This window comes from Cebidichthys violaceus, unplaced genomic scaffold (genome assembly GCF_023349555.1).
Source record: "Cebidichthys violaceus isolate CVI_PGR_0920_01 unplaced genomic scaffold, fCebVio1.0.p SCAF_2, whole genome shotgun sequence".
Taxonomy (NCBI): domain Eukaryota; kingdom Metazoa; phylum Chordata; class Actinopteri; order Perciformes; family Stichaeidae; genus Cebidichthys; species Cebidichthys violaceus.
The window spans coordinates 14,684,468-14,710,072 of NW_027176372.1; the positions used below are offsets into that span (position 1 = coordinate 14,684,468).

General features: G+C 43.3%; 2 protein-coding genes across 2 annotated transcripts; one reads left to right on the top strand and one right to left on the bottom strand.

Moving 5' to 3' along the window:
- The first annotated feature begins 83 nt into the window (after positions 1-83).
- tmem126a (transmembrane protein 126A) lies at positions 84-1,261 on the top strand. Its single transcript, XM_068715411.1, has one exon. The coding sequence runs from the start codon at positions 239-241 to the stop codon at positions 854-856; it is 618 nt and encodes a 205-aa protein (XP_068571512.1). The 5' UTR covers positions 84-238; the 3' UTR covers positions 857-1,261.
- Positions 1,262-2,333: 1,072 nt separating this feature from the next.
- LOC137875425 (ras-GEF domain-containing family member 1C-like) lies at positions 2,334-22,366 on the bottom strand. Its single transcript, XM_068714633.1, has 14 exons — positions 22,049-22,366; positions 10,277-10,495; positions 9,948-10,070; positions 9,606-9,743; positions 8,044-8,265; positions 6,803-6,877; positions 6,063-6,161; positions 5,421-5,523; positions 5,248-5,327; positions 5,063-5,158; positions 4,866-4,961; positions 4,659-4,782; positions 4,056-4,128; positions 2,334-3,965 (listed from the first exon to the last, which is right to left on the bottom strand). Exons 2-14 carry the CDS (start codon positions 10,487-10,489, stop codon positions 3,941-3,943), a joined length of 1,467 nt encoding a protein of 488 aa, XP_068570734.1. The 5' UTR covers positions 10,490-10,495; positions 22,049-22,366; the 3' UTR covers positions 2,334-3,940.
- Between the last annotated feature and the right edge of the window lie 3,239 nt (positions 22,367-25,605).

The window sequence follows — 25,605 nt, forward strand, 5'->3', positions numbered from 1 at the left end:
TTTCTTTAACTTTAATACTATTCGTACTGTCTGTTACCTGCTTGCTAGCCTAAGAGGCTCTACACAGGGTAGGAAAACCCACTATTAGTGCGCTTTGAATTGTGGGTAAAACATGGCTGCGACCTGTTTCCAACCTGAGGACTACCTTACCCAAATGTGTTAGCAGACTAATTCAACTCTTAAACGCGTATCTAACTATCTGGACATTGTCGGTTTCATTAGATAATTAATTCTCAAGATGTCGGAAAACACTCAGAAGGAACGCGCCTCTGGAAACGGGCTCTCCAGAGCTGTGATTGCTGAAATGCTGACGAAGAATTTCGAGAAACTACCTGACCTCGATCAGAAACTCTTCAAGTATGGACCCATGTATCTGGGGGGGAATGGAGGCCTTGCAGGACTGATATCTAACAGCTTGTATCGCAGAGCTCTGAACGTCACACAGGCGCCCATCGCCTCCAGCCTGCCGATGGCCGTGCTGCCCTTCCTCACGACAGTCGCCCTGTACAACGCTACGGTGTCCGCCCCTCTCATGTCGGGTGACCTCAACTGTCCCACCTGTGCCCTGATTCGAGGTGCACTCGTCGGTGTGGTCGGTGGTGGGGTGTACCCCATCCTCCTGGCCTTACCCGTGAATATTGGACTTGCAACCAGGTACAGCACGGCACCGATGCCAGAGAAGGGCAATCTGCTCCGGTACTGGCTGGACCTCTCCAGACCCATACTGAGGAAGATGAGGGCGGTTCTGGTGCTTCAGATATTCTTCGGCACCTACCTGAGCTCCAGGCACTTTGAATCGTACACCAAATTGGCGCAGATAACATTTGGCTCAGGTGGAGAGGACCTCAAGGACTAAAATGTACTCGGCCTTAAAATAAACGCGTTGTTTTCATTGATTCGTGATACTTTCCCTCCCACACAAATAAAATGGTGTGGGCTACCGTTCTAAGATTGCTGGTCTGTAATTGCATAAATTCACATTGTTAAAAATAATTGTTAAATTGTTATCAGTATTTGGCATCATCTTAATATGTTCTATTAAAATTAGAACTGAAACAATGAATTGATTATTCAGCCTTAGAAAAATAATCAGCAGCAGTTTTAATTCAATAACTGTTTATGTCCTTTGCAGCTGACGTTTCTAGCTCCAGCCTCTGAAATATGCAGATATATTGCTTTCTGATGTGTTATAGCATTTTAAATGTAATATATTTGAAATTTGGACAGTTGGTTGAATAAAATGAGCAATATGAAGAGATCACTCTGGGCTCTGGGAAATTATGTGCAGGTTTCAATATTTTGTGACGTGTTGTAGACAAATCAACCAACTGATTTAGAAAATAATTGAAAGATCAATCGGTACGGTAAATAAGTTAGTTGCAGCCCTATTAAATATAGTTTAAAATGGGGCTGCAATTGACTTATTTGAATTCCAAATACATTTGACTCATCTTTGAGTTTTATAATATATTTCTTGAAAGTATACTACAGTACAATTATTTTAAAGTGTGTTAAAAGTTGAATTTTGAAAATAGGTGAAAGCATACCTTTTGTATACTTTTTATATATTTACAGAAACTACAATTCTTTGATTGTATATTTGCAGTGTACTATTGTAAATGTCAGTATATTTTAAATACAAAAAAGTACTTCTTTTTTTTTCGCCTGGGCTATCTAATTGTGATTTTTAAATGTATTTGGCTAATAAATCCTGTTTCACATGCTCATGATTAATAACTGAAAAGACATGTTTTTGAAAAGTTCCTTTATGAAGATCTAACTATGACTTCACTTGAGCCAACAAATAATTACTATGGAAATCAAGTCATCTGCTTTTTTTAACTGCCTGGATTAATTAAGCCACACGATGGCGCTATCAGTCTTTGAAAAAAAGATAATTCTCCTTCAGCATCTACCAAAATATGTTTTATTGAATAGTCAAATACTTTCTGGGTTGATTTCTAAAATTCTTCTAAAAATTGGTTCATGTGGTGGTTTCATTTCTCCGTGATCTTATTATATACAACATGTTCTTGATGAAATATATAATCCGATTATGCATATTGCTGTAGTGAGTAGATGTATGGCTGCAGGGCGGTGTGTGTTGGATCAGCTCAACATAAACTTAAAGGCTAGTCACACATTTTGCAGGGATGTTGGCACCAAAGTTGTGTCTGCTTGGCCTCGATAACCATGAAAAACACTGAATGCACTCCAATCCTTGAACTGCACACAGCAATATATGTGTGAAAGCAAAAAATTCAAAGATGGCCATGGCAGTGCGATGACACCATTCAAAGAGCGATAATATAGCGATTGTCATTGAAAACATGTTCAACACAGGCAATGTTTTATTAAAACATGTCTTCACCTTGAACGGCAGGTTGGACTTCACATCTCTGGCTCTCTAGTCTTCACTTATGTCGGGAATGTGTTTCAGGGAAAGCAAGTTTATTGATGACAAATGAGGAGGGAGAGGTAAAGTCAGTCTGTTATTGACAGGGAAAGGTGCTTCTAAAGAGAAATCACTGACATCAATCAATTATATTAAACTGAATAAGACTTTAAAAAGCTTATAATTACACAGTTCCCCATAACCCTCCTCTCCTCCCGCCACCCACCCTCCATAATGGCTCCCGAATCACAACGAAACTGCCAAAAACAAAGCTCAGTGACGATCCCACAAAACGATAAATAACACATTTCAAGTCAGAGGAACCTGAATTGTCATGACAACCAGTTATTCATATGGCACAAGTTTCCCTCTTTACTTTACATCCTGTCCCATTGTCCTTCCACAGAATGCAGCGATGCATCATCACTACAAAGTTTGTGTTGCGGTAGTAATCTTTTCAAGGTGGACGCACTTAATGCCCCTTTAAAAACACCTGTCGTAGCATGCTATTGGACTTCATATTCAGTAAAGGAAAGTTACAATAAAAACTATACATCTGTCAGCACAGAAATCCCCATAAATATATCGGACAACTGAACGTCAGTCAGAGAAAACTTCCTGAGGAGCAGAAAGATGAGGGGTAAATGTCACCTGTACACAATCTACACCTGGCCTCGCTCCCGCTGTGACTGTTTAGTTATACTGTAGTTGTCTCACTGGCACAATACATTTAAAAGTAGTAAACACTTTTTTAAACGGTTCATATTCCCCGCCCCCAAAAATAAGATACAATAAATTATAATACAAGGAGAGGTGACCAATAAACAGCCTTTTCCAGTCATTCTCATGCAAAACTAGACAGTCTGAACGGACAAGAACGCATGAACATCTGGATCACAAACAAACAAAAGTACACGTGAGATGAACTGGTGAAATGCTCAAGGCATGTCCTCTGTCCTCCCATGGACACACAGTTGCCATTCCTTCAGTAGACCTATAAAATTAGACAGCTGATACGGGCTAGCCAGCGCCCTTCACATCATTGTAAGTTTCATTACAGTACATTACACATAAAGGAGGAAAAAAAGTCAAATTAAATACCTAGACAAGGCTTTGGACCAAAGGCGAAGATAAAGAGAGAGCGAAAAGGGAAGAGGAGCAAATACAAAAACGACAATCAGTAGGAATTTCATTATATAAAGTGGTTTTCCCTGTAACTGTACTCTCTATAGTAGTAAACATATCTTCACAGAGTAAACACACATGGAGGGAAGGGAGGAGGAGAGGCTGTACCCCTCTCCAACATACTGTACCTCATCATTTCCATAGCTTAACCTTTTCAATTCACTTTTTGTGATTTGTTCTTTGTCATTTTCCTTTCTTTTTTTTTTTACACTTCTCTTGATGAATCCCGTTCACCGTGTTTCTTTTTTTTCATAATTTCTTCATAGAAAAACACCTAAGTACCAGCTAGGTTACTTCACAGTTCATTTTAGTGCAATGAGAACACATGCTCTCTCTCACTGGTCGTCTGCCGTCAGTGCCTCATGTCTTTCCCAGAACGTTCGACCTGATATAAGAAAAGAGAGGAAAGAACGATGAAGGACGAAGGACGTGTCGATACAGCGTCTCTCTTTTTAGACGTGGTTATTATTCTTACCTGAGTGATTTCCATCTGTCCTTCTCTACCTGGTTCTCTGGACTCTCACTCTCATAGGATGCAAGGTAGAGTCCTGAGGAAGAATGAGAGAAGAAATGATTGGGAAATAAGTAAAGAGGATTGGTAAGGAAGAGCAAACTACCACAAACTATCGTGGAAATACTTGGATCAACACGTGTAGAGACGTTTGTAAAGCAGGGGAAGGAAAACCTCACGCACGCAGTAGCTGAACCAATGGCACACTAGCAACAAGTGTGCAAGAAAATGTTATGGACATTTTCACAGCCATTGGCAGTTACGCGGCCTGTTGTTTATAATTCATTTATTTAAAATGTTGCTATGCCAGTTGCCTATATGGATGGAACATTGCAGATTTAAATCTAGATTTGTATGGTGTCTTAATTAAACATAATGTTAACCTTAATGTTGTTACAGCACACTGATTAACAAGAATATTTTAAAATGGCCCCTTTATTTCAAAAAAGTTGCCGATTCCTGCTCTAAAGGCCACTTCATACTTTCTGCAAATGGAAGCGTGTTTGTCCGCTTGACTGGTAACAGTCCGCAGCTGAAAGTGTGTCTGAGACTGAAACGGGTTCTCACCATCCTCGCTGAAGATGGGAGCAGTGTGGAGGTAGTGAAGGATGGCCCGATCCTCCTCGAATGGACACTCCACCTGTTTCCATGTCATGAACTCCCGGACCTGCCGTGCCAACTCGACAAATTTCTAAGAAACAAAGTCTCACTGAGTAAATGATTTTTGAGGTGGTTAAAATGAGGCGGGGTCAGGGGGACAGGTGAGCCGCTCACCTCAAAGTTGACGTGGCCGTTGGGCAGCCGGTTGGCACATCCTTCATTCAGGAAGTAAATGTCTTTGATCAGCAGACTGAAGAAGGGAATCACAATCTGAAGAGAGAAGATGTAGGACATATTAAGATGAAATTGAAAGATTGAATCGATGCCAGCTGCTTTCAGAGTGATGGCAGCGATGTGTGTCTCAGCCCTACCCTCTCTCTGTTGCTGTTGGCAGTCCGAGAGCGATGGGCGGCCCCCCTCAGGGCGGTCCTGTAGTTGTAAAAGTTTCCCGTAGGATCCATCTGATGCTGTCAAAGCAAACAGCAACAAGCAGTACACCGTCAAGTTCAGGTCATTACCTGTCTTGTACCTCTCAGTCAGTGAACATTGTGCTTACCTCAAGAATGAAGAACTTGGCAGTCTTGGCTTTGCCCCAAGTCTTCTTCAGCCGTGACACAGGACTCATGTTCATACCGGCTACGGGAGGAAACGGATTTCAACTATCAACACCAGGTCGTGTAGGAGAATTCTCTGTGATAAAATTTTTAGTTATTGCAAAATTACGCTCACAGATGATGGCCATAAGGGAGTTAAAGTTTCCAATGTTGAAACACTCCCTAGCAACATCAATGAAGAACTCTATCACCTGGGCCCTCTGCTTCTTCTTCGCCGGCTGCAATTCAAAAAAAAAAAAAGGCATAAGAGTTATTATTGTTTCATATTTGCTTAATTTTTCATAGTGAATGTTCTCCCCCGGCACAGACAGTTGAAACATCTGTATCAATGTAGTAACACAGAGTAACCATTAGGCGGCAGTGATGCTCTGTCACAACTAACTGCCTTAGTCTCCTGTCTCTCTATTTGTTATAAAAATGAAATAATGTACTGCAATATTGCAACTGAAAAATTGGTTTTCCTGGAATTATCATTGGAAATATAAAAGAAAATACTGGGCTGTAACTATGATAGATAAACATATAAAATAACAACATACACAGGGAACACCTCTCTATGTCTCCTCCCATGAATGTCCATGTCTACTTCATGATTAAAGTGCTTTTTATCAGTGGCTATTCTATTCTACAAACAGGGTGTTCCCTTTCATACTTATCATTTTTGCCATAATGAGTATATTTTGTGTGCCGTTTCTCTGCTTCTAAAGTCTAATGTCAGAATAGATGAGCACCGGCTGCACCAACATTTGCCGCTCACCATGCAGATTTCAGTAGCCACCAGGTAACACAGTCTGTTGAACCACCTGACATAAGCCTCCAGGTTGGAGGTTTTCTTCTTCTGGTCACTGAAGCACGGCTGCCGATGACACACAAACAAGACAGTATAGGAAGCATTACCATAGAGAATTCCTCTCGTCCTAATTAGCTTCCTATCTACAGGCTGACCCCCCCTATGTGAGTGTAAATGATGAAGACAGTGAGCCGGGAGCAGAAATAACACGATCAATGGAGAGCACGAGAAAAAAACCCATAGGGGACAGACAGCGAGAAGATGAGTGAAAGAGACGGCGACTGAATGCAGAGAAATAAACACAGCCAACAAAGAAGAGAGAATGAAAGCATTCAACAGTTACACAGAGAGGGGAGATGTTGTGTGTGCTTGCTCCAGCTTGTGGTATCACAATGCTTTGCTGTATGTGACCTTAGTGGCCTGCTGACATTTATATAGCCCTCTAAGAAGCTAATCCGGATCAGACATTAGACCCAGACTGTTGTCTAATATACAAAGCTTTTTATGTTGTACTACAGGTTTACATCTAATCTCAAATTCTGCCTCCTTCAGGATTTCCCAACGAAACAAAAATACATGAAGAAATGCTGTGGTTTGACCTGAGGACAGACTGTGGGTTTCCACTGATGTGACAAAACAGAATTCATACTTGAAAATAACATTGACACAGGAAAAATGTTTTAGAAACAATCAAAATAAAAGTTTACCTGAGTTCCATCAAGTGGGTCTTTCTGAACAAAGGCTTGGACAAACTCCTCCGGCCCAATATGACTCAAATGTTCCTGGAAAACACACCGGTGGGAGTCGTCCCATTAATAACGCTTTCATTTCAGTAATGGAAGGCAATCAATAAGAGGAAGTAATGACTCACTGACGTGACTCATTGGAATCATATTTCCTCAAAGTGACACTAGAGACAGATTCACTTCTATTAAAAGACAACTGTGCAGTCACATGCATGTGCAGATCTAAATGATTCAATAGACTCGACTCATGATATAACCCAAAAACAAAACAGCGCTGCACACACGCATACCACATACACAGCGACAGAAAGCACAACGGCATCTAATTCTCTCTAATCAGAATTCACATGTTGCTAAAACCAACAATAGAAATAGTTCTGTATGTGTGCACAGCACACGCCTGTCTCTCTACTTTTGTGTGTGTGTGTGTGTGTGTGTGTGTGTGTGTGTGTGTGTGTGTGTGTGTGTGCCAGAGTGTGAAGCTGTCAGGTCACATATATCCACAGCGGTTTTATCCCCTTTGTTTGAAGCCCCGGGCACATCACTGACTTCTGGGGTGATGTCACCGCTCAGACAAGGGTACAAGCTTACTCAGGCACACACACACACGCACACACACACGCACACACACACGCACACACACACACACACACACACACACACACACACACACACACACACACACACACAACCACCCCCCCTAGATACACGTGCCCACATCAAGACACACATGAATAGACTGAAGGCACCATGCATGCAATGTGAGGGACACTGCAGAGATCCTTTGTTCATGTATGTTGCATTGCATCATTCCCTTTGTTCTTTTTTTATTATACTGTGTGAAAACCAGTTAGTGCTGACAAGTAATAATCAAGGTTATGCTACAGCGAGCTTCAAAACGCCACTAGATCACAATGTGAAGTGATTCTGCTGATTTTAGCTTGCTATCATCATCTTCATCATCATTTTCTATCACCCTCATATCTCTTTCTATCCACCCCATCTCCTCATTTGATGTCTTATAATCCTTGGTTCTTGACTTCCATGTCCTTGACTTGGAAGTCTCCACCCATGCTTCACCATGCTTATCTCCTGCTCTCCACCCTTCTTACATCCTTTCCACTCCTCCTCATCCATCCTTGTTATCATCTCCATCCCTGACCTTTGTCTAACCCACACTTCCCTCCTCCCCCTCTCCTCACCAGCTCCACGTGGGTGAGCTGCTGTGCCAGTGTGTACGGGTCGTTGCAGATGGAGAGCATGTCCTTCTGGATGTGCGGAGGCTTGGTTTTAAAGGCCACCAGCTTGTCAGAGATGGAGGAGGCGTTGAGGGAGACCTTGAGGATGCTCTCTTCCCCCTGGCTCATCAGGGCCAGTCGCTGGCTGAGCTTCTGCAACACCTGGTTCAGGGTTTTCCAGTACGCCTGGAGAGGAGAGGAGGAGAAGAGGAGCTGTCAATAACGACTTTAATGAATAATATATTAATGCTTCATAGATCAGTAATAGGCATACATCATTGTTTCACTTGTGAGCCCATGTGTAAGCACTCTATTCTTTCCCAAAGCACGCTCACTCTTTTTACTCCAGCTCATTATTTAGAACTTATGAACAATTCAATTCACGATAAGTCATTAAGCGTACAGTTATCAATGGTTATTTATAGTTATTGGCAGGAATGCTCAAGTCATCTTTTAGATCTATGGCTGTGTCTGCTTCATCCTGTAAATGTAATTCTTAACATCTACTTATTGATTTGTACAGAATTAAGATATGTCTGGCAATTTATATGTATAAATTGGTACCTCAATAGCTGTTTCACTGTGTGACTGGTTGCTGTTTCATTAAAACATTTAATCTCCAAAGCATTAAGATTTAAAAACAAAACAACAGTAGAACAACAGTGATGCACTTTGACATTATCTAAAGGCCTTTGAAATGATTTAATGAGCCCAAGAATTAAGTTCAATGTAACTTTTCAGTTGAATCGAGATGTGTTTTTAAGGTTGTGTGTTGTGTCTAGAAATGTGTGTTTCTGTGCCCCTCCCTCCAGATGACTGGTCACCGAGGCCGTTAGGTCAGTCTGCCTCACAAACGACCCACCCAGCTCCCACGTGTATGCACACACATGCACACACACCCATACTGTAGACAGGAAGCTGCAAATAGCAGCACATTCATCACCACCTGCTCTTCCCTTCTTCCTGTCTTCTCGTCACCTCCCTCCCTTAATCCCGGTCTTCCGCTCTGACTCCATCGCCCTCCTCCTTTCTCTACCTTCTCCTCTGCTCTCCGTCCCCCTGTATCCCATCCCCCCATTTTCTCCATCCATCTCCCTCTCTCCATTTCCCCGCGAGGCTGAAGATAGAGCCACTCCTCTAGCATCCCTCCTTCCCCTCTCCTCTCCTGTAATGTAAGATTGTGTAACACAGCGCTGTGGCTACTCATCCTACACTGACACTCTGACTCCTTCCATCACCTCGCTACAGTGGTAGTGATGATGATTGAATTTCGTTCCCCATCAGCGCATTTCTCGCTGCAGCTACGGATTATGAAGGCTATAATGGCAATAACTACACTGTGGGTGAAAATCAGGGGGTAATACATCCCCATCACAAATGATTATCCTGTAGAAACTGATAACTTCATGAGTAGCATGTTATTTTATCCTTTATAAAGAAGATCTGGCATCCTTTCAAAAATGAAAAAAGAATTCCTGTCTTTGGTGAAGATGACCGGACTGCTATCATGTGGCTGAATGTCATACCTCATCACAAGGAGCGATCCTGTGGATGATGTCCTTCAGGTGGCCGACCATCTTCTCGTCCCTGAAGTCAGTCGGGAATGTCTCCGTCCACTCTGTCAGCAGCTGCAGGATCTTGGGACCAAACTTGCGCACTTTAGCCTGTTGTTGAAGAAGTGAAACAGGTTTAGTGTGGTCTACATTTGTGAAACCCTCAGCAAAAGCAAACACCGTGATAGAGTCAGCAAAAAATAAAAAATCAGAGGTTGATTTCATGCAGAGCATGTCTGAATGTTTTTGCTGTGCCTGGATCTGTTCCTGTTCATTAGCTTGGAGTTATGTATGTGTGCGTGGCGCAGTGCTGACCGTATCGAGTGGGCTCTGATCCAGCTGCTGCTGCTTGATGCACAGCTCACACACCCGGGCCAGCAGCTCCGGAGGAGGGATGAACAGACGAGCGCTCAGCAAGAAGGTAAACACATAGGCTTTCTGTCAAAGGACAGAGGGAGACATTCGCTAAGACACTGCCACTACATCAATAAAAAACACTGTGGCTTTCTGTAATTAAAGGAAGAGTAGCACTTTCAACAGAGACATGGGGCTAATAATCTAATTGGCAGTACTGTCAGTAGCACTATTAACTGAAATGGAGTTTATAATGAACAGAGGAGTGACTGTAGTACATTTGTGCTTACCTCGGGGTAGTAATCAGCAGTGGGCACCAGGTTATGGATCAGGGTGTCCAGGGAGGCGGAGGTGATCGGGGGCCCATCAGCCAGGCAAGCACCAGGCCCCGGGCCCTCCTGTTGGGCCTCCTCCTCCTCCTCCCCAGGCTCAGCACAGGCCAGATGGGGGCTGAAGCCACTGGGAGTGGTGAACATGGTGCCTGAGCACACAGTCTGGGGCATTCCTGTCTAAAACACAAATAGACAGACAGAAAAAAAAAAAAAAAAAAAATCTGTCAGCAGAATGTAGACAGAATGAGGAAGAGGGACACGACTGGGTTTTATGAAATGGAAACTTTAGTACATTTTTGGCAGTAGTTTGATTCTGTGAGAGGAAATTAATTTAAATGCATCTTTCCGTCTTTCAGTCTAAATTCTCGAACACACTTTTGCCTTCTGTGCATCCTCCTAGTGTTTCGCCTCAAGTTCACTCTCATTCTGCAGCAACACACTCATTTCATCCAACTGACGGAATACCCCCCAAACAGCTGCCCCCATCTCCCACATCGACATAGACAGAGGAGAGAGCAAAAATGTGGGTCACTCAGCCGCCGTGGAGACTGTTGCTGCCAGAAAGCGATAGCGTAGCCTCCGTATCGGCCCTGTAACGTCGTTCCCTTTAAGCATGCTTTGGGTTACATGTTTTAAAAATTCAACATGTTCTTCCCCTCAATGGACCAACACTGCAGCTGTCGGGGAAAGAAGCACTTACCGCACGGTACGCTAGAGTAGAGATACTATGGAAACAGAGAGCATGATGATCCAGGGTCACTCATCATCATCATCACTTCAATGTCATCTACATGCAACTGATACGTTACACAGACCACTCCTTTATTTAAGATGTATTAAAATGGCAGGGTTGAGTCAATAGAAAATATTGTTAAAAACGTCCACCACTGTTTGTTTTATTGTGTCAAAATGAATTTGAATAAAAATACTTGTGCTCCTGCTCCCACTGACTGAACCTGGCGACTACGTCTACCTGAATCACTCATCATCACCGAGGTCTCCGAGTGCCTTCAGGCAAGTTCAGGGGCACAAAGCCTCTTTGACTGCAGGAGTCACGAGAAGGGCAGCAAACCCACAGTGAGGCCTTGAGCAACACAGGAAGTTATTTCAGATGTAAACACGCCATATTCTTCCTGTTGTTTGTGGCTCAGACAACACCCTGCGCGGGGGGCAGGATCAGTACATATGTACACACAAACATACGCACTAATAACATAAATACAGTAGGAGAGCAAAAGAAGAGAAGTGGAATAACAACCCCTTTCCTCCTGATATTGTCAGATAAGGCAGAGCTTTACTAGAAATACCCTAACAAACTATAGCACACCACAAATAATACAATAAAGAAAATCTTCATGACTTGGCTGCATCAGCCATCATTTTAAACCACCGGAGGAAACCTAGGAATGGTCCAGGTTTGCTGGAATCGTTTTATCCTCTGGTGACCTTCAGCCCCACCCCCCCCTATCAACCACCTCGATAAACCGGTGTCACGGGTCCCTGGGGTGAAAGGTCAAGCGCACACCAGTGTGTAGAAGCTCAGATCATGTCTCAAGTTTCCTGTGTGAGGGGTTCAGCTTTCCTTTGTTCTCCCCGACGCACTTATTCATGCACGTGTACACACCTGGACACCAATGCACACAGACAAGACACTAAAGGCTGGGGGGATGGGGAGTCTCTCTGTGGGGAGGTTTTACAGCCTTCCTCCCGACTCACAACGCTGACACCCACAGCCATATCTCATATAATATATGTTGTGGTTAAAGAGGGCCGACATCTTCTTGTCTGCTACTCTGAGCTATAATGATAGAGAGGGGGGGAATAAAAAGATGTGTTTAGCCGAGCAGATGACGCTCAGGACATCTGATGGAGCTGTATCCATCTAAATATTGAAACTATACAAACATACTCACACAGACAAATAACTGTGTTGTGTGTGGGGGATGGGATATTTTAAATAGTCTATTTTGCATGGTGAGACATTACAACAGAACCCCAGCCGAGAAATAATACTATCATAATCTGAAATGCTGGTCTACAATGTCCTTAACACAATTTGTGAGCGGTTTTCCTCCTTTAAACACAAGTGTCACTGTCCATGAGGGTCCAGAAGGGGAAAGCCCGGGGTGTCCTTGCAGCGACCTCGTTTAGATTGGATTACAACATTGCAGCCGCAGAGCAGACACGGCCTGATAAACAGAGAAATGGACAAATCCAACAAGCCTCTGTAACAACACAGATGCAGTAGGAGAGCATTATGGAGAGTGGAAGGAACTTCCTCTGTGATAGAACTGACAGGAAGACAAATTCTCAGCTCTTAAGAGTGTATGTGACTAAATCCAGGAGTTTATCTGTGAGTCATCTCATGCATACAAACACACGTCGCTGCCAGTGTGTTTGTATTCATATATGTACGGGAGTGACTGAGAGTTTTTATTCTACGTGCCCACACTGTCAATGATTCCCTCTATCGTTTGTGATAATCTTCACTCTCCTTATTTCTCCCCAACGCTTCCTCCTCAGCTCTCTCTCCAGCGCTACTCCAGCTCTGATTCGTTAATTCATCACAGCTCTGCGTCTCCATCAGACGATTCCTCACAGTCTGAAGCATGTGAGCAGAGGTCGATCAGGTAGCTCCTCTACAGGCGTGTACATATTATGATAGATCAGTCATTCGTTTCTGTGTATGACACACTCACTGCTCACACTGTGCCACTAAAGCTGATGTGGAAAAGATTGTTTTGGAGAAGTAGAGCCTTTTTATAACTGTTGAAGATTCAGTTTCTTTCAAGGAGAACATGTTACACATCAAACTCTACTTACAGGTCAACTAGCGTAATGCATCATAATCTCAGATTGAACTGTCAGCGGTCCAGTGGCCTTGTGGGTAATGTAGGCGCCAGGTATTGACAAGGGAGTCAGTTATTTGTTGTAAACTAACAACAACAACAAAATCGCTGTGGTGTACTCTTTTAAAGAGATCATGATGAGGTAACCTGAAACATGTATCTGTGATATGCTAAAAACAAAGTCTAACAGTAGAGATGAATCATAAAGTTATCATCCTGACTCTGTAATCTCACTTATGCAGCAATATCCAGGTACCCAGTACTCATTACCCAGGTTTTTCTAACATAAGCCAACATTAGCCAACATAAGCTACTGGTCATACCGGACAAAGTAAGGTTGTAGCAGTGTGTTGAATTTAGCATGGGTGAATGTTACTGCCTTTGCAAGCAGAAGATTTTTTGTCCATATGTCGCAAAGTCTCGCTTTTAATTGTCACATCTGAAAAATTCTGTTGTTTAGGGAATTTTGGGGTTTTGATGACATTTGAATGAATTTCAGGGTTACTCTCACGAAAGACAAGCCGACCCTATGAGTCTTGTGCCGGACCAAGAAAGTGTGACGTATCACCGCTTTTTCTAACTTCCAATATTATTTCACAACCATATTGCTTACACCACGTTTCTTCCTACAATGTGACCAAGAAGTCACCCACAGCTGTACTCTATGTATAACTTGTTTCCGTACCTCATGATACACCCAGCTCCCTCTGTGCCTGTCACATTGCATCAACGCTGCCTGAAAAAACACATTGAGAAACAAGTAGCAAAGAACAGGTGAGTGTAGTGTTGTGTGCTTTAATTCCCCCTGAGATCTCCAGCAGCCTGCCAAAGGCAGCCCTGCACTCTGTCTAGACAGCTGGAGGAGTGTCATTGTTCGGAGTCCTTGCAGCGTGTATGTGTGTGTGGGTGTGTGTGTGTGTGTGTGTGTGTGTGTGAGTGTATTTTGTGTTGTGATTCTGTCAGGTTGTTATCTTTGACATCAGGGGATCTACCTGCTCTTTGTTCTGTCATGATTAACAGAATGGCACTGTCTGGAGACACACTATCTTCATCAGCACCCTTGACTGTCTAGCTCTGTGTGTGTGTATGTGTGTGTGTGTGTGTGTGTGTGTGTTGATGAAACAATGGCGTTCCTGACACGACCAAGCAGCTTGAAGCTGTCAAACAGCTTTATAACTTTGTTAATCTTTGTTTTCTAGTATCCAATTCTGTCCTGTCTCTGTTAAACCTGTTTCACCACATATAACTAGTATTACTCACACCTACCTGTGTGCGTGTGTGTGCTAGTTGAAAAGAATGCTGACACAGCCGCTGAAAAATCTGATCTGCCACCAAGGAGTTAATGGATGAGGACAATCAGTATTAGAGGCGGCTCCTACATTAAGACGGAAGAGGCTTATTCAGGACAAATCTAACCACTGTCCGACCTCAATCATTAAGGAGTCAGGGGTCAAAGGTGAGGAGTTAAGGCTCCTTGGTGGGGGCAGATGGATCAAAAGTCACTTTGGGGTCGTCGTTGTCATTATGCTCTGCTGCTTGGCTCAGTTTTAAAGCTACATGTCTGCAGTTAGGGACATTTTTTAAAAGTTCTTCAAGAGAAAGACTTAAAAAGATCCAATAAGGCTGTCACAGTTGACTTTGATTCATTGGGACGGATGGCATATCAACTCATCATCACCCCAAATTAAGTTAAGGACAAGATACTTGCCAACAGGTATATATCACAGGACCTCATGCAATTTGAAATAGTAGAAATTAAGCAAAGATACTATTTGGACGAGAATGAGCAGTTTTTCCTGATAAATACTTTTGAAATACTAATGGTAAGAAAAGAAAGAAAAAGAAATCTCCAGAGACAGTTTTATATGATATATATATATATATATATATATATATAAAAAAGTTCCCAACTTGACTGAATTATTGTACCAACCCATAAACAACATTTCTATCTAAGCCCAGTAGCATTCTTCCTCAAGCTTAAATAAGTCCCATAAAAGCTTTAAGGTTTAAGGTTGTTTTCATGTCCTTTTATGTCCTTGGTTTTCAAGACCAATTAAATCTATTCCTGCACCAGCACCTTATTTAGCTGATAAAGGGCTTGATTTAAGATTAATCAGGTGTATTGTTGGATGAAAAGATCAAATATATAAAGTCGAGGTTTGTAATATCTTGCTACATATTATAGTATTTGTAGTTTTTATGTGTTCTTAAGTTAGGACTGCTTATATCTAATGTGTTAACAGAAAGGATATGACATATCGATACTGAGAAACACCACAAAGCAAGAGTGAAACCACGATGCGAGGCAATGCTTTTCTTAGGGCAGTACGTCATCAGAGGCGAGCACAGCAAATATCCGGCACGGGTATTGCAGCAATGTTTTGTTTTGTTTCTGTAGTTGCTTCCTGGCTTCGGAAATCAAAGCCAGGAAACTGCATCCCCTGCCTTGCCCGGGGATGAGTACAGGAATAAGATGGCGTAGATAGGAGAGAAAGGTGGGTGATATTTCCCCCTCAGGGTAGTGTGCAGACAGTCTCGGCTCTATGAATGTTAAAGTCATCTCTTGCGAGACTCACTAAACTCCTCTTTTCCTTTACCGACTCCATCATATGACTCCCCAGCCCCCTCCTCGCCAAATAATTTACATACTTTAACACTTCCCTTCTAATTTAGGAATCCACATGTTCACTCCTTTACGCAGTACAGTTTCAACACTTTATCTATTTCGGGAGTGCGCTCGAAAAAAAAAGAAAAAAAGAAGCACATCCTCACGTATTTTTGGTCCTGACACCGTTTTGTGGGCCTTGGAGTATTGCAGCTCTGGCCTAAATTTTTGGTTTTTACAGTGTTCTTTGAAAGCTGAAATGATGCGAATGGAGAAATAATGGGAGTATTCTCCTGATGGCAGAGGCTTGAAAGAGCGTAAACACCTCTTTGTCAGCCAGCTTCTCATACCCCTTTCCTTTACACATGTCCCCTCCATTCCTCCCCTCCTCCTTTATCTCCCTCTCCACGCCCTACTTTTTCCGCGAGCCCGTTCAGGACGCCTGTACAGATGGCCCTACAGCAGCCTGCTCTCCCAGTGGGAGCTGCTGGCACAAGAGCTCTTTTGGCCCTGCGCCCCTACCATCATCCCCAGTCTCAACAGGAGCCCAAAAGGGTGTTGGCATCCAGACTGAATGCCGAGGTGCAAGGGGGGCCGAGCCAATCCGGCTGCCGAGCTGCACGGTGACTGCCTGGCACCGCTGACAAACGGAGAGAGAGCGCAAAATACCACACATATGTCACCACGCACACGTTGCAACAAATTCAAACCAGCGCACTACTGTTGGGTAATGGTGTGTGTGTGTGTGTGTGTGTGTGTGTGTGTGTGTGTTTGGGGAGGAGTGGAGCTGAAAACAAATGAGTTCATTGTGTCATGAAATAACACATGCATGCACACTTGCACCCACACGGCAGCAGCCAAACACAGGATTGAGTTACCGTTGAGGCATTCCAGCTCCCCACCCATTCCACAGTCTCTCTCTCTCTCTCTCTCTCTCTCTCTCTCTCTCTCTCTCTCTCTCTCTCTCTCTGGTACGAGCCTGACAGAGGTTGGGAATCACACTCGGGGCTCGACATCCCAAATCCCTTTTATTGGAATTCCCCTGTAGTGTCTGGGTCACGCTGACATCCTGGCACCTGTTCCACACCCACCAGCTCCATCAATCCCAATGTAAAGCTCATGGATAATTCTCCTCCATGAACACACACACACACACACACACACACACACACACACACACACCCCACGTGCACATGTGTAGCCATCCTCATTCCTGAGCGGGCACAGTTACATGTATGCATCTGAGTTTCTGTTTGTTTGTGTGTGTCTTTGTTTGCACTCATGTGCACGTGCTCGTAAAAGAACCGAGAGAGCGTATCTTAGTCCAAGTGAAGTCATTCCTTCACCGCGAATACAACCATCTGTCCAGCTGTTCTCCAAGAGTCAAAGCAAGATGCAAAGACTTTAAGAGAAACTGCACACTAAATCCCTAAAGTAAGACTATTACCTGGCAACATTTACATATAGATGGAATCAAAATCAGCATCACGCCAAACCGTGAGCCTAAAGAGAAGGGTTGAGCACCATAATCCGCTGACTTCTCTTTCAAACCTCTAAATCCACTGCTGAATTTATTTCGTCTGTTCGGAGTGGATGTAAATGTCGTACTGAAATGAATTGAAGGTCTGTGACATGTGATGGGTCTGGGCAATCTATCATGTTACTTGGAGATAATTAAAGCTGAGCGTAGATTGGCTCTTCGTGGGGACGTAGCACATGTCTGAGCCTCAAGTGCCCTAAATCTGTCATTCACTACGGTCATAATTCCTTTAATAACAGTCATGTATTATTCATAATATTCTAATTTACAACCACCCTTGATGCAATGCTCCTTTGAGGGGAATCGGACAAGAGTGCTTTTTGTCTCTGTCCTAAACAGGCATCAAGTGCCACTTACGAGGAATTACCAGCTCACCCAGTGAATGGAGGAATATGGGAAGAGGAAACAGAGTGCAGTGATTGAGAGAGCATCCAGAAATAAAGAATGAATGAAACAATGCCGACGTGCAGCTACCTCAGTAGTCCTTTAAGCACTCTTTTAAAATTAGACATCATCCAAACACCCACTAAGCATTGTATTACTCTCCATCAAACCTGCACAATAACCGCTGCAGACTAATGAGCCAGACTGTAACAGATGCAAATCTAATAACCAGACGTTACTAATTTCATCATGGCTGTCTCTTTTCCTGTTAAAGCACATCTATCTGCTCATTACAAGAAGCGCTGGGCAGAGGCCATGCGGTGTGTCACTGCTGATGTATGATGTTGACGCGTACTAATTAGTGCCGGGAGACTGCGTGGTCCGGTCAGCTCATAACTCATGCCTCGTGTGATTTGATACAATTAGAGACAGAGGTCAGAATGCGTGCTTCATTAATCCACAACTACTTGTTTCATGTTGATGCCAGGTTCTGCCCGAGGTTTCTACCCGTCGAAGGGGAGTTTGTTTTCTTTCCACTGTCGCCCCAGTGCTCGCTCATAGGGGAATGTTGGGTCTCTGGTAAATCAAAGAGTATGATATAGACCGGCTCTATCTGAAAAGTTTCTTCGGATAACTTTTCATTTTTGTGTCCATAAGGCTTTCTGATGTATATTGACATAACGATTCTTGAGGTAAGCATGGTTCCTTCACATGCTCTGAAATATCTTCACGATGTATTCACACTTTCCTTTTCCTGCATGTCCTTCTATTTGTGATCAGTCACAGCAACAGTGTGTCACCACAGCAGCCTGGTGTTAACAGATTATCAGGGGACGGCCCAGTGGGCATGATGATGTTATTGATATCGAGAAAGGGACTTTACCAACATATGTTGTACATTGATTGCTAAAATTATCCCCCTATGGTTGAAGTGAAACCATGTCATTAACATAGTGATGGTTCAGACCTACTGTATCTATTTAGGGTAGGTTTCTAAAGTTAGTTCCATTTCCAACCCCACTTCAACCCTGCACTTCCACGAACAAATTCAAACTTTTGTTACATTTACCTTTTGATTTTTCAATACTAGTGCTGATACACAAGTTTCAGTACGAATATCTAGTATTAAAGTATGAACTGGAGTTATTTTTAAATTCACTCTCACAAAAAACACATTGCATGTATCATTGAGGTCAAACAAATGCATTGAAGGCATTTCTTCCTCATAAAACTGATTTTTAAAGTATTTTAAAAGCTAGATTGTATAAACATGTTTATTAGCTATAAGGTTCCTCTCTTTCCCTGCTTTTGTTGGCGCATTGTGCTGTTTCTCTGGTTGTTTCTGCTACTGGACTGCTAACGCTCAAACTCCACACGGTACCTTTGACTTAAAAAATACAAATACTAATATATTATTTCAATCAGAAATCAACTGATCCTCAAGAGAGCAAAAGCTCACAAACTACAATTCTTATCAAACATACTGCTGACGTTTTATGGAAAATGTCATTACTTAGAGCCTATATATCCGATGGAGAAATCCATATGCTTACTCCAGTAGTTTATTGAACTTACCAGGGATTTAATCATATTCAATTTCTTTTTTGACCCAGCCGATTCATAAAGACAGACTGACAATAGCTTCCCATATGACGGCATGCAGGCCATGTGGAGGCACAAGACCAGCTCTGGAGGGAACAGGGAGTTTCCATGGAGTCAATGCTCCTATTGGGAGGTAATTAGATGCATGTTGAGTCCCTACTTTGACACCCCCTCTTCTCCCTTTTATTCCATCAAAAATCCCTTGTTTCTCTCTCTCTCTCTCTCTCTCTCTCTCTCTCTCTCTCTCTCTCTCTCCTGTGACAAAGCAGCCGGCCGTGACAGATTGATTCCACAAGTGAACCCCGTCTGCCTCGGCCTGTCAGCGGGATCACTCCCATCATCCCCGTGTCAGTGGCAACGCTGCAGAGTAGCCAAAGGACATCCGAAGACCTGTCAGGTACACGGGCCCTCAAAATGTTCTGTCCCGTTTCCAACCGAGCTCCTGCCGGGCTGAGGAGCTGTTTATGTAAAGTGGGGAACAGAATATATCAAATGTAGTTGACAATCCAGTTGCCCCGGAGAAAGAGTGGTAACTTTCGGAAATGAAATGAAAATGTACAAAAATGTACAGTTCACTCTTTTTTTTTTTTTACTATTTATAATTTGCTTCCTCTAGTTGTGATGTACTTTCCCTTCCTCTAAAATAAAATGTGTTGGCTTCACCAAAAAAAAAAAAAAGAACAAAAGACATGACAGTTCACATGATCCCAGCATGGATAAGTGAGTGAAAAATAAAAAACAATCACAATAAACTGGAATCCATCACGGACATGTAACAGAATTGCCAGTGGGATTGTGTTGTGGATTCCTGTGTTCAAGGCAGTAGTGGAATCCTGTCATGTCTATAGAGCAGAATAGGGTATGAGCTATAATTTCTCCAAACACACACACACACACACACACACACACACACACACACACACACACACACACACACACACACACACAAGCCCCTTCCCCCCATATACACGCAGCCATAAACCTTGTGGTGGTGATAAAGCTGTCATTGCTACCAGACTAACAGCTACTGTGTTTACCTCCCTGTCGACCTGCCCCAACCAGACCCTCTCTCTCTCTCTCTCTCTCTCTCTCTCTCTCTCTCTCTCTCCACAAACACAATGACTTGGCTTCACTCACTGGGGACTTGCCTCTCTCAATCTCACGAAACCGAACGATGTCCTCATTAACAGCACACCTGTTATTCGCTGCACCCCTTGGCCTGAATTGGAGGGAACATGTGCTGCAGTCCTGCTGAACTTGTTACCGGCGACTGCTGACAGACTCCCTACGTGGGTGATTCACGCCCGTACGACCCGTATACCTACTGTACTGTTACAGCATGCTGTCATTTCAATTCAAAACCGTTCAATCGTGAGCAGCGAGGCTTTATGGGGACAACACAGACAAGCCGGACTGAAGAAGAAGTGGAAGAACGAGCTGCACTGGAGGACGAAGCCACGGGGGACCGACTATGGTAGAGGATCGACATAATTCAGTGATTATGTCATGCAAGACATGGAGAGAATCGAATGACTGATTTACAGCATTTGATCATTTCACAAAGGAAACTGTTCTTCAGCAAGCACGACAAAATAAATGTTTGTTTTCCACCCATCTGGGCAAACAGAAGCCGATACGGCCAGCAAAGGTGACAGTGAGCAAATATTCCCAGGGTTGCATCCTAAACAGGGGGAGTGGGGGAAATACCTTACTAAGCAGCACATGTGTTAAGAAAGACGTGAGAGACGCTGCTGCTGCTGCATCTTGGAGCTCAGCACGGTCAATGCTTCAGTCCTGTGAGGCTGAGGGGTGGAGGAGGAGAGAGCTGAGGGTGTGGAGTGCAGAAGTGCTTTAACTGGGAACATCAACAGCTAGAATTTCTCTCCACACCTGACTGGTTTCTGACAGATCCGGTGTTACTTTCATGCACCTTTGCAGTAAGCTGCAAGAGACAGATAACAAATCCTGTTGGTTTGCATTTGTGATCTGCACTTTGCCTTCGGGTGAAAAGGCTGCTTATGCTTTGGATCAATCATTTTTTCTCACATATAGAAAAAAAAAATATATCAACAGTGCCACACCTGTTCAGTAACTACGCTCCACTTAAATTTACATATCCAAATCAGAAGTGAGTTTACACACACGCTCCCACGTTAATAATTACACAAAACGAGATAGCTTTGCACCATAAAGACAGTCGACCAGATCAAAACAGCACATGTGACATCAGACCGACTTGGCTACTGTCTTTGTTTTCAATGCTGTCTATCGACTGTTACTATGTCACCTATATCGGCGCGTCCTCTCCTGAATAAACGTGTCCGAGGCAGGAGACGCAGTGACTCCGGCGCCTACGATGAGCGGATCCCCTTACACACGCCCTTTCAGACAGACCTGCACGCCGCTGAGTCACGCCGCGGCCACACACAGGCTGCGATGCCCCCGTCAGTAGTAAAGTGATGCAAGCATCAGCTATGGTGTTTAGAACGAGACAGGGAATCGTGATGTCATCACACTGTTGCGAGTAAAAGTTCTTGCCGTGACGACACGGCGGCGTTCCAGTCACACCAAATAGAACGTGTGCGTGGGTTGTTTGTAAAGCATTCCAACACCTTGCGCGCTCACAAATTTGCATGCATAAATTATATACATACATATATATATCACGCACAGGCTGCGGGCGTGAGCGCAATATCAATATGCTAATATGTAAGTAATGCGGTATTATACTTGTATACGCTACTTACCAGCACTACACTTTGATCCCCATCTCTGATCCCGATTTGTATCCGATGTCAAATCAATAAATCTTCCGCTCCAGGTATTCCCAAATTAATCAGCGCTTTCAAAACAGCCTGTTCCACTGGCATCAGTGGGAGAAGTGGAGCCGGACTCGGTCTGATTGCTGAAAGTGGGGGAAATGTCTGTCGGTAGTAGCTTATTAAATGTCCCGGCTGTGGACGGAGAGCTGACGCCGTGGAAGAGCGCGTCCCTGAAGGCGTGGCGACCGTTCTGTCCTGCGCCAGTGGGAGATACGGCGGACCGCACAGCTCATCCACAAGGTCCTCAGAACAAGTGAGAAGACCGAGGACGGGAGAGGAGAGGGAACTACTCACGCGCCTGTCAACTAGGCAAAATACTATGGCTTCCGCTTTTAGATTTTCAAAATACGACACTCAATAACGAACGGGGGCAAGTTATTTATTGTATGGGTGGTGGAAACGTGACCAACTCCCTGAGCAACTCACTTGAGGAAATAAAACACTTTGTCAGATTGTCACTTACAGGAATAGGAATCATGGTCGCAGTGGTTTTAGACAACATTATTGTAGGGCCCATTGAAAAGTTGTCCTTTTAGTTACATTTGAAACTGTTATTTTGTAGTAAATCACATGTGAAGTTAATCTACTTACCACAAAACCATACACAGTGAACCTGATGCTTTTGGGGTCAGGAGGAATACAAAAAATTATATTTCTAAATTTATATTATATTTTCGTCATCCTTGTAATTTCAGTCATTGCTAACATTTAAATTATTCTGGCTTCTGAAAAAATATTTCGAAACTTCTATTTTGTAGGGAAATGTATTTCCGGAAGCTTAGTGTTTTTCTGGTTTGATGCTGCTGTGGGTGAGCAAGTAGTGGTGGATTCTCTCTTGTCTCTGTGCTCTGATGCTTCGGACGCTCATTTCACAGGACTATAGGTTGTATCCTTGTTTCACCTGATTGACTATTTAACTATGTATTACCTAAAGACAATTACAAGACAGTATCATGTTGCACTGTGTAGAATGTTTCACATCTAAGTGAAGGTATTGGGGTGTATGTCAGTCACTAAGGTTGTGAAAAACAGTGTGATTTCAAAGCCAATATAAGAGGGAGAATAGGAATGTCAATTAATTATTCAAAATGATTCTTTGGTTGGCTAATGACTCATCCCATTATACATGAGCTCCAGACCGGAGAGGTTATCCAAACAGTTGTGGGCAGATTATTAGAAACAATGGGCACTCTTTTAATTTGTAATCCCCTGACAAACCCTCTTCCATCCTGAGTGACACTCGCTAATCGTGACCCCTGAATGAAAGGGCCAACTCTGAATATGGAAATGAGACTTTGACATTAAGAGCCATGCTGCATTTACATTAAAACCTTTGTTCATTTTGCCATTCACCTAATTCAAACAACAATGAGGGAATGTCCAAAAACCACCCTAGACACGAGACACTGGAATAATGGGTTACGGGAGTGGGGTATTGCCTGCTCTTATCATGTTTTTTTAGTTTTAAATGCAAGTTTCTAGAGAGGAGGGTCATTAATTTGAAGGGAAGGGTTGTAGAGAAAGAGAGGGGAGACGGACCGAGGGAGAAATAATTACGCGGATGAGATGCAGAGTGGTAAAGGTTCTCGTCAGGCCATGAGGGGCTGTGTGAGAGCTACTGTCCCTGGAGCTTTGAAGCCTGCTGCAGGGCCCTGTGCTGAGGGAGAGGATGGGTCTGACATTGCAGCAGAGGACAGAGATAAAAACGCTTCCTCTCTTATATACACACATTGAAGCAGGTGTAAAGGTTCCTGCTACAGTGAGAGGTGAGAATTAACCAACATGTATGCATACTATTTCACACTTGTACTTAACACACATGCATTCTTTTCTAGATTTTTCTGAGGAGAGATAAGAGATTTCCAAGCAAAGGTTTTGTGAAAAGTGAGCATTTTGACATTGTTGGCAGTGTTTTTGTGTGGCAACGGGTTTGCAAGAAACTCAAGATCAGATAGATCGAAGCTGTAAACAAACGACAGCATGGTTAAATGATCTACTTATTTATCCATGGGTTCTTGCACTCTTGGACTAAGACTAACTAATAAAGAGAGCCCAGATCTACGCAACTAATTTGGTGCAAACAATGTCATCGCAACTGATAGAAATGATTGCCAAAATAGCAAAAAAAGATACAAAATATAATAAACCTTTAACTGCCAAATGCCTGACCCCAACCTTTAACCTGTCAGCCAAAAACCAAGTCTTAATGTCAAAGCTTGTGGTGACCACATGTTTTTCCCTAAATGGAAGGGTGATTCCCAGCGGTGTGTGTGTGTGTGTGTGTGTGTGTGTGTGTGTGTGGTTGTGTGTGAATAGACTTGAATAATACACAGTATAATACACACCAATGATTTAGCCAGCATATACGGAAGCTTAAAAGTATGTTCAAGCTGCTGCGGTCAGTTTATCTATGAGGATGTTTGTCAGTATTTCAGACATTCGCTCACTTACTCTGCCTCTTTAATCTTCACCGGACTCTTAGGTTAGTTCCCCTTGTGTGTGTGTGTGTGTGTGTGTGTGTGTGTGTGTAGTCACTTGAACAGAAGCCTCTGCTAATGATTACACAACAGAGCGTTGCGGCGCCCCTCCACATGTGAGAAGGGCTCTCGTTATAGTTTCCAAACAGCTTTTCTAGAATAGCAGAGGAAGCAGACAGAGGCACATTCAAACGTTTCACATCGCCTCTGCTCCCCACTCTCCCCTCGCAGGCTCACATTATACAGTGGAGGTGTTGCAACAGTATCGGTGACGGATGCTAATTGCAGCTTTCACACTTACAATGACTCAAGGTTTATTTGCCGTTTTCCCCCCCTAAATTTTTTTTCTCAAAATCATTTGCATGCAGTATACACCCACATTGCACCCTTATCAGAAGCTGTTGCTTCGTTCCACGAGAGGGAACGACGTCCCGGAGAAGAACTGTTAATCAACTTGACAGTTACAGATCAAACGGAGCCCTGTCAGCCAGTATAGGTGAGAACGCTGCGTTCACAAATACAGTCTTTACAGAAACGGCAGCTTTCCGACGCTTTCCGAATGATACGACCATTTTGAAACGTGGCTGTGACGATTGCTTTCACTTAGGCTTACGTCCGACACAGTGTGTATCAATTGAAAGGTAGCAGTGGAGGTGACCTTGCAGAATCTTAAGATGTTACATGCATAATGGGTACTGGCTGACCCAAAGCCGTAAAATCTTTGTCCAGAAAGCACAGAGCTTTTATCTCTTTTTCCTCCGCAGGCTCTCTGACTTCCAGTTGCTCTTTAGTGTTTGTCTGTTGGCTCTCCCCCACCTCTCTCCCTCTGTCTCTCTCCAAAAACCCTGTTTCCTTGGCTCTCCTGCAGGGCACAACATGCCTTGCCGGGGGGAATACTCAGTATTTATGCCTCTTAAAACGAACCAAAACAAGATGAAATTGCTTTTGCATCTGTTGCAAATATAAATCACTTGTAAATACGGCTGCACAAATCAGGTTTTCAAT

Excerpts from the sequence above, each read along its gene's own strand:
- tmem126a (XM_068715411.1), top strand. The coding sequence starts at position 239 with ATGTCGGAAAACACTCAGAAGGAACGCGCCTCTGGAAACGGGCTCTCC.
- LOC137875425 (XM_068714633.1), bottom strand. The coding sequence starts at position 10,489 with ATGCCCCAGACTGTGTGCTCAGGCACCATGTTCACCACTCCCAGTGGC. Across the intron at positions 5,328-5,420 it reads CTCCCTTATGGCCATCATCT|CCGGTATGAACATGAGTCCT; the intron begins GTGAGCGTAATT and ends TTCCTCCCGTAG. Across the intron at positions 5,159-5,247 it reads CCAAGTTCTTCATTCTTGAG|CATCAGATGGATCCTACGGG; the intron begins GTAAGCACAATG and ends TTGCTTTGACAG.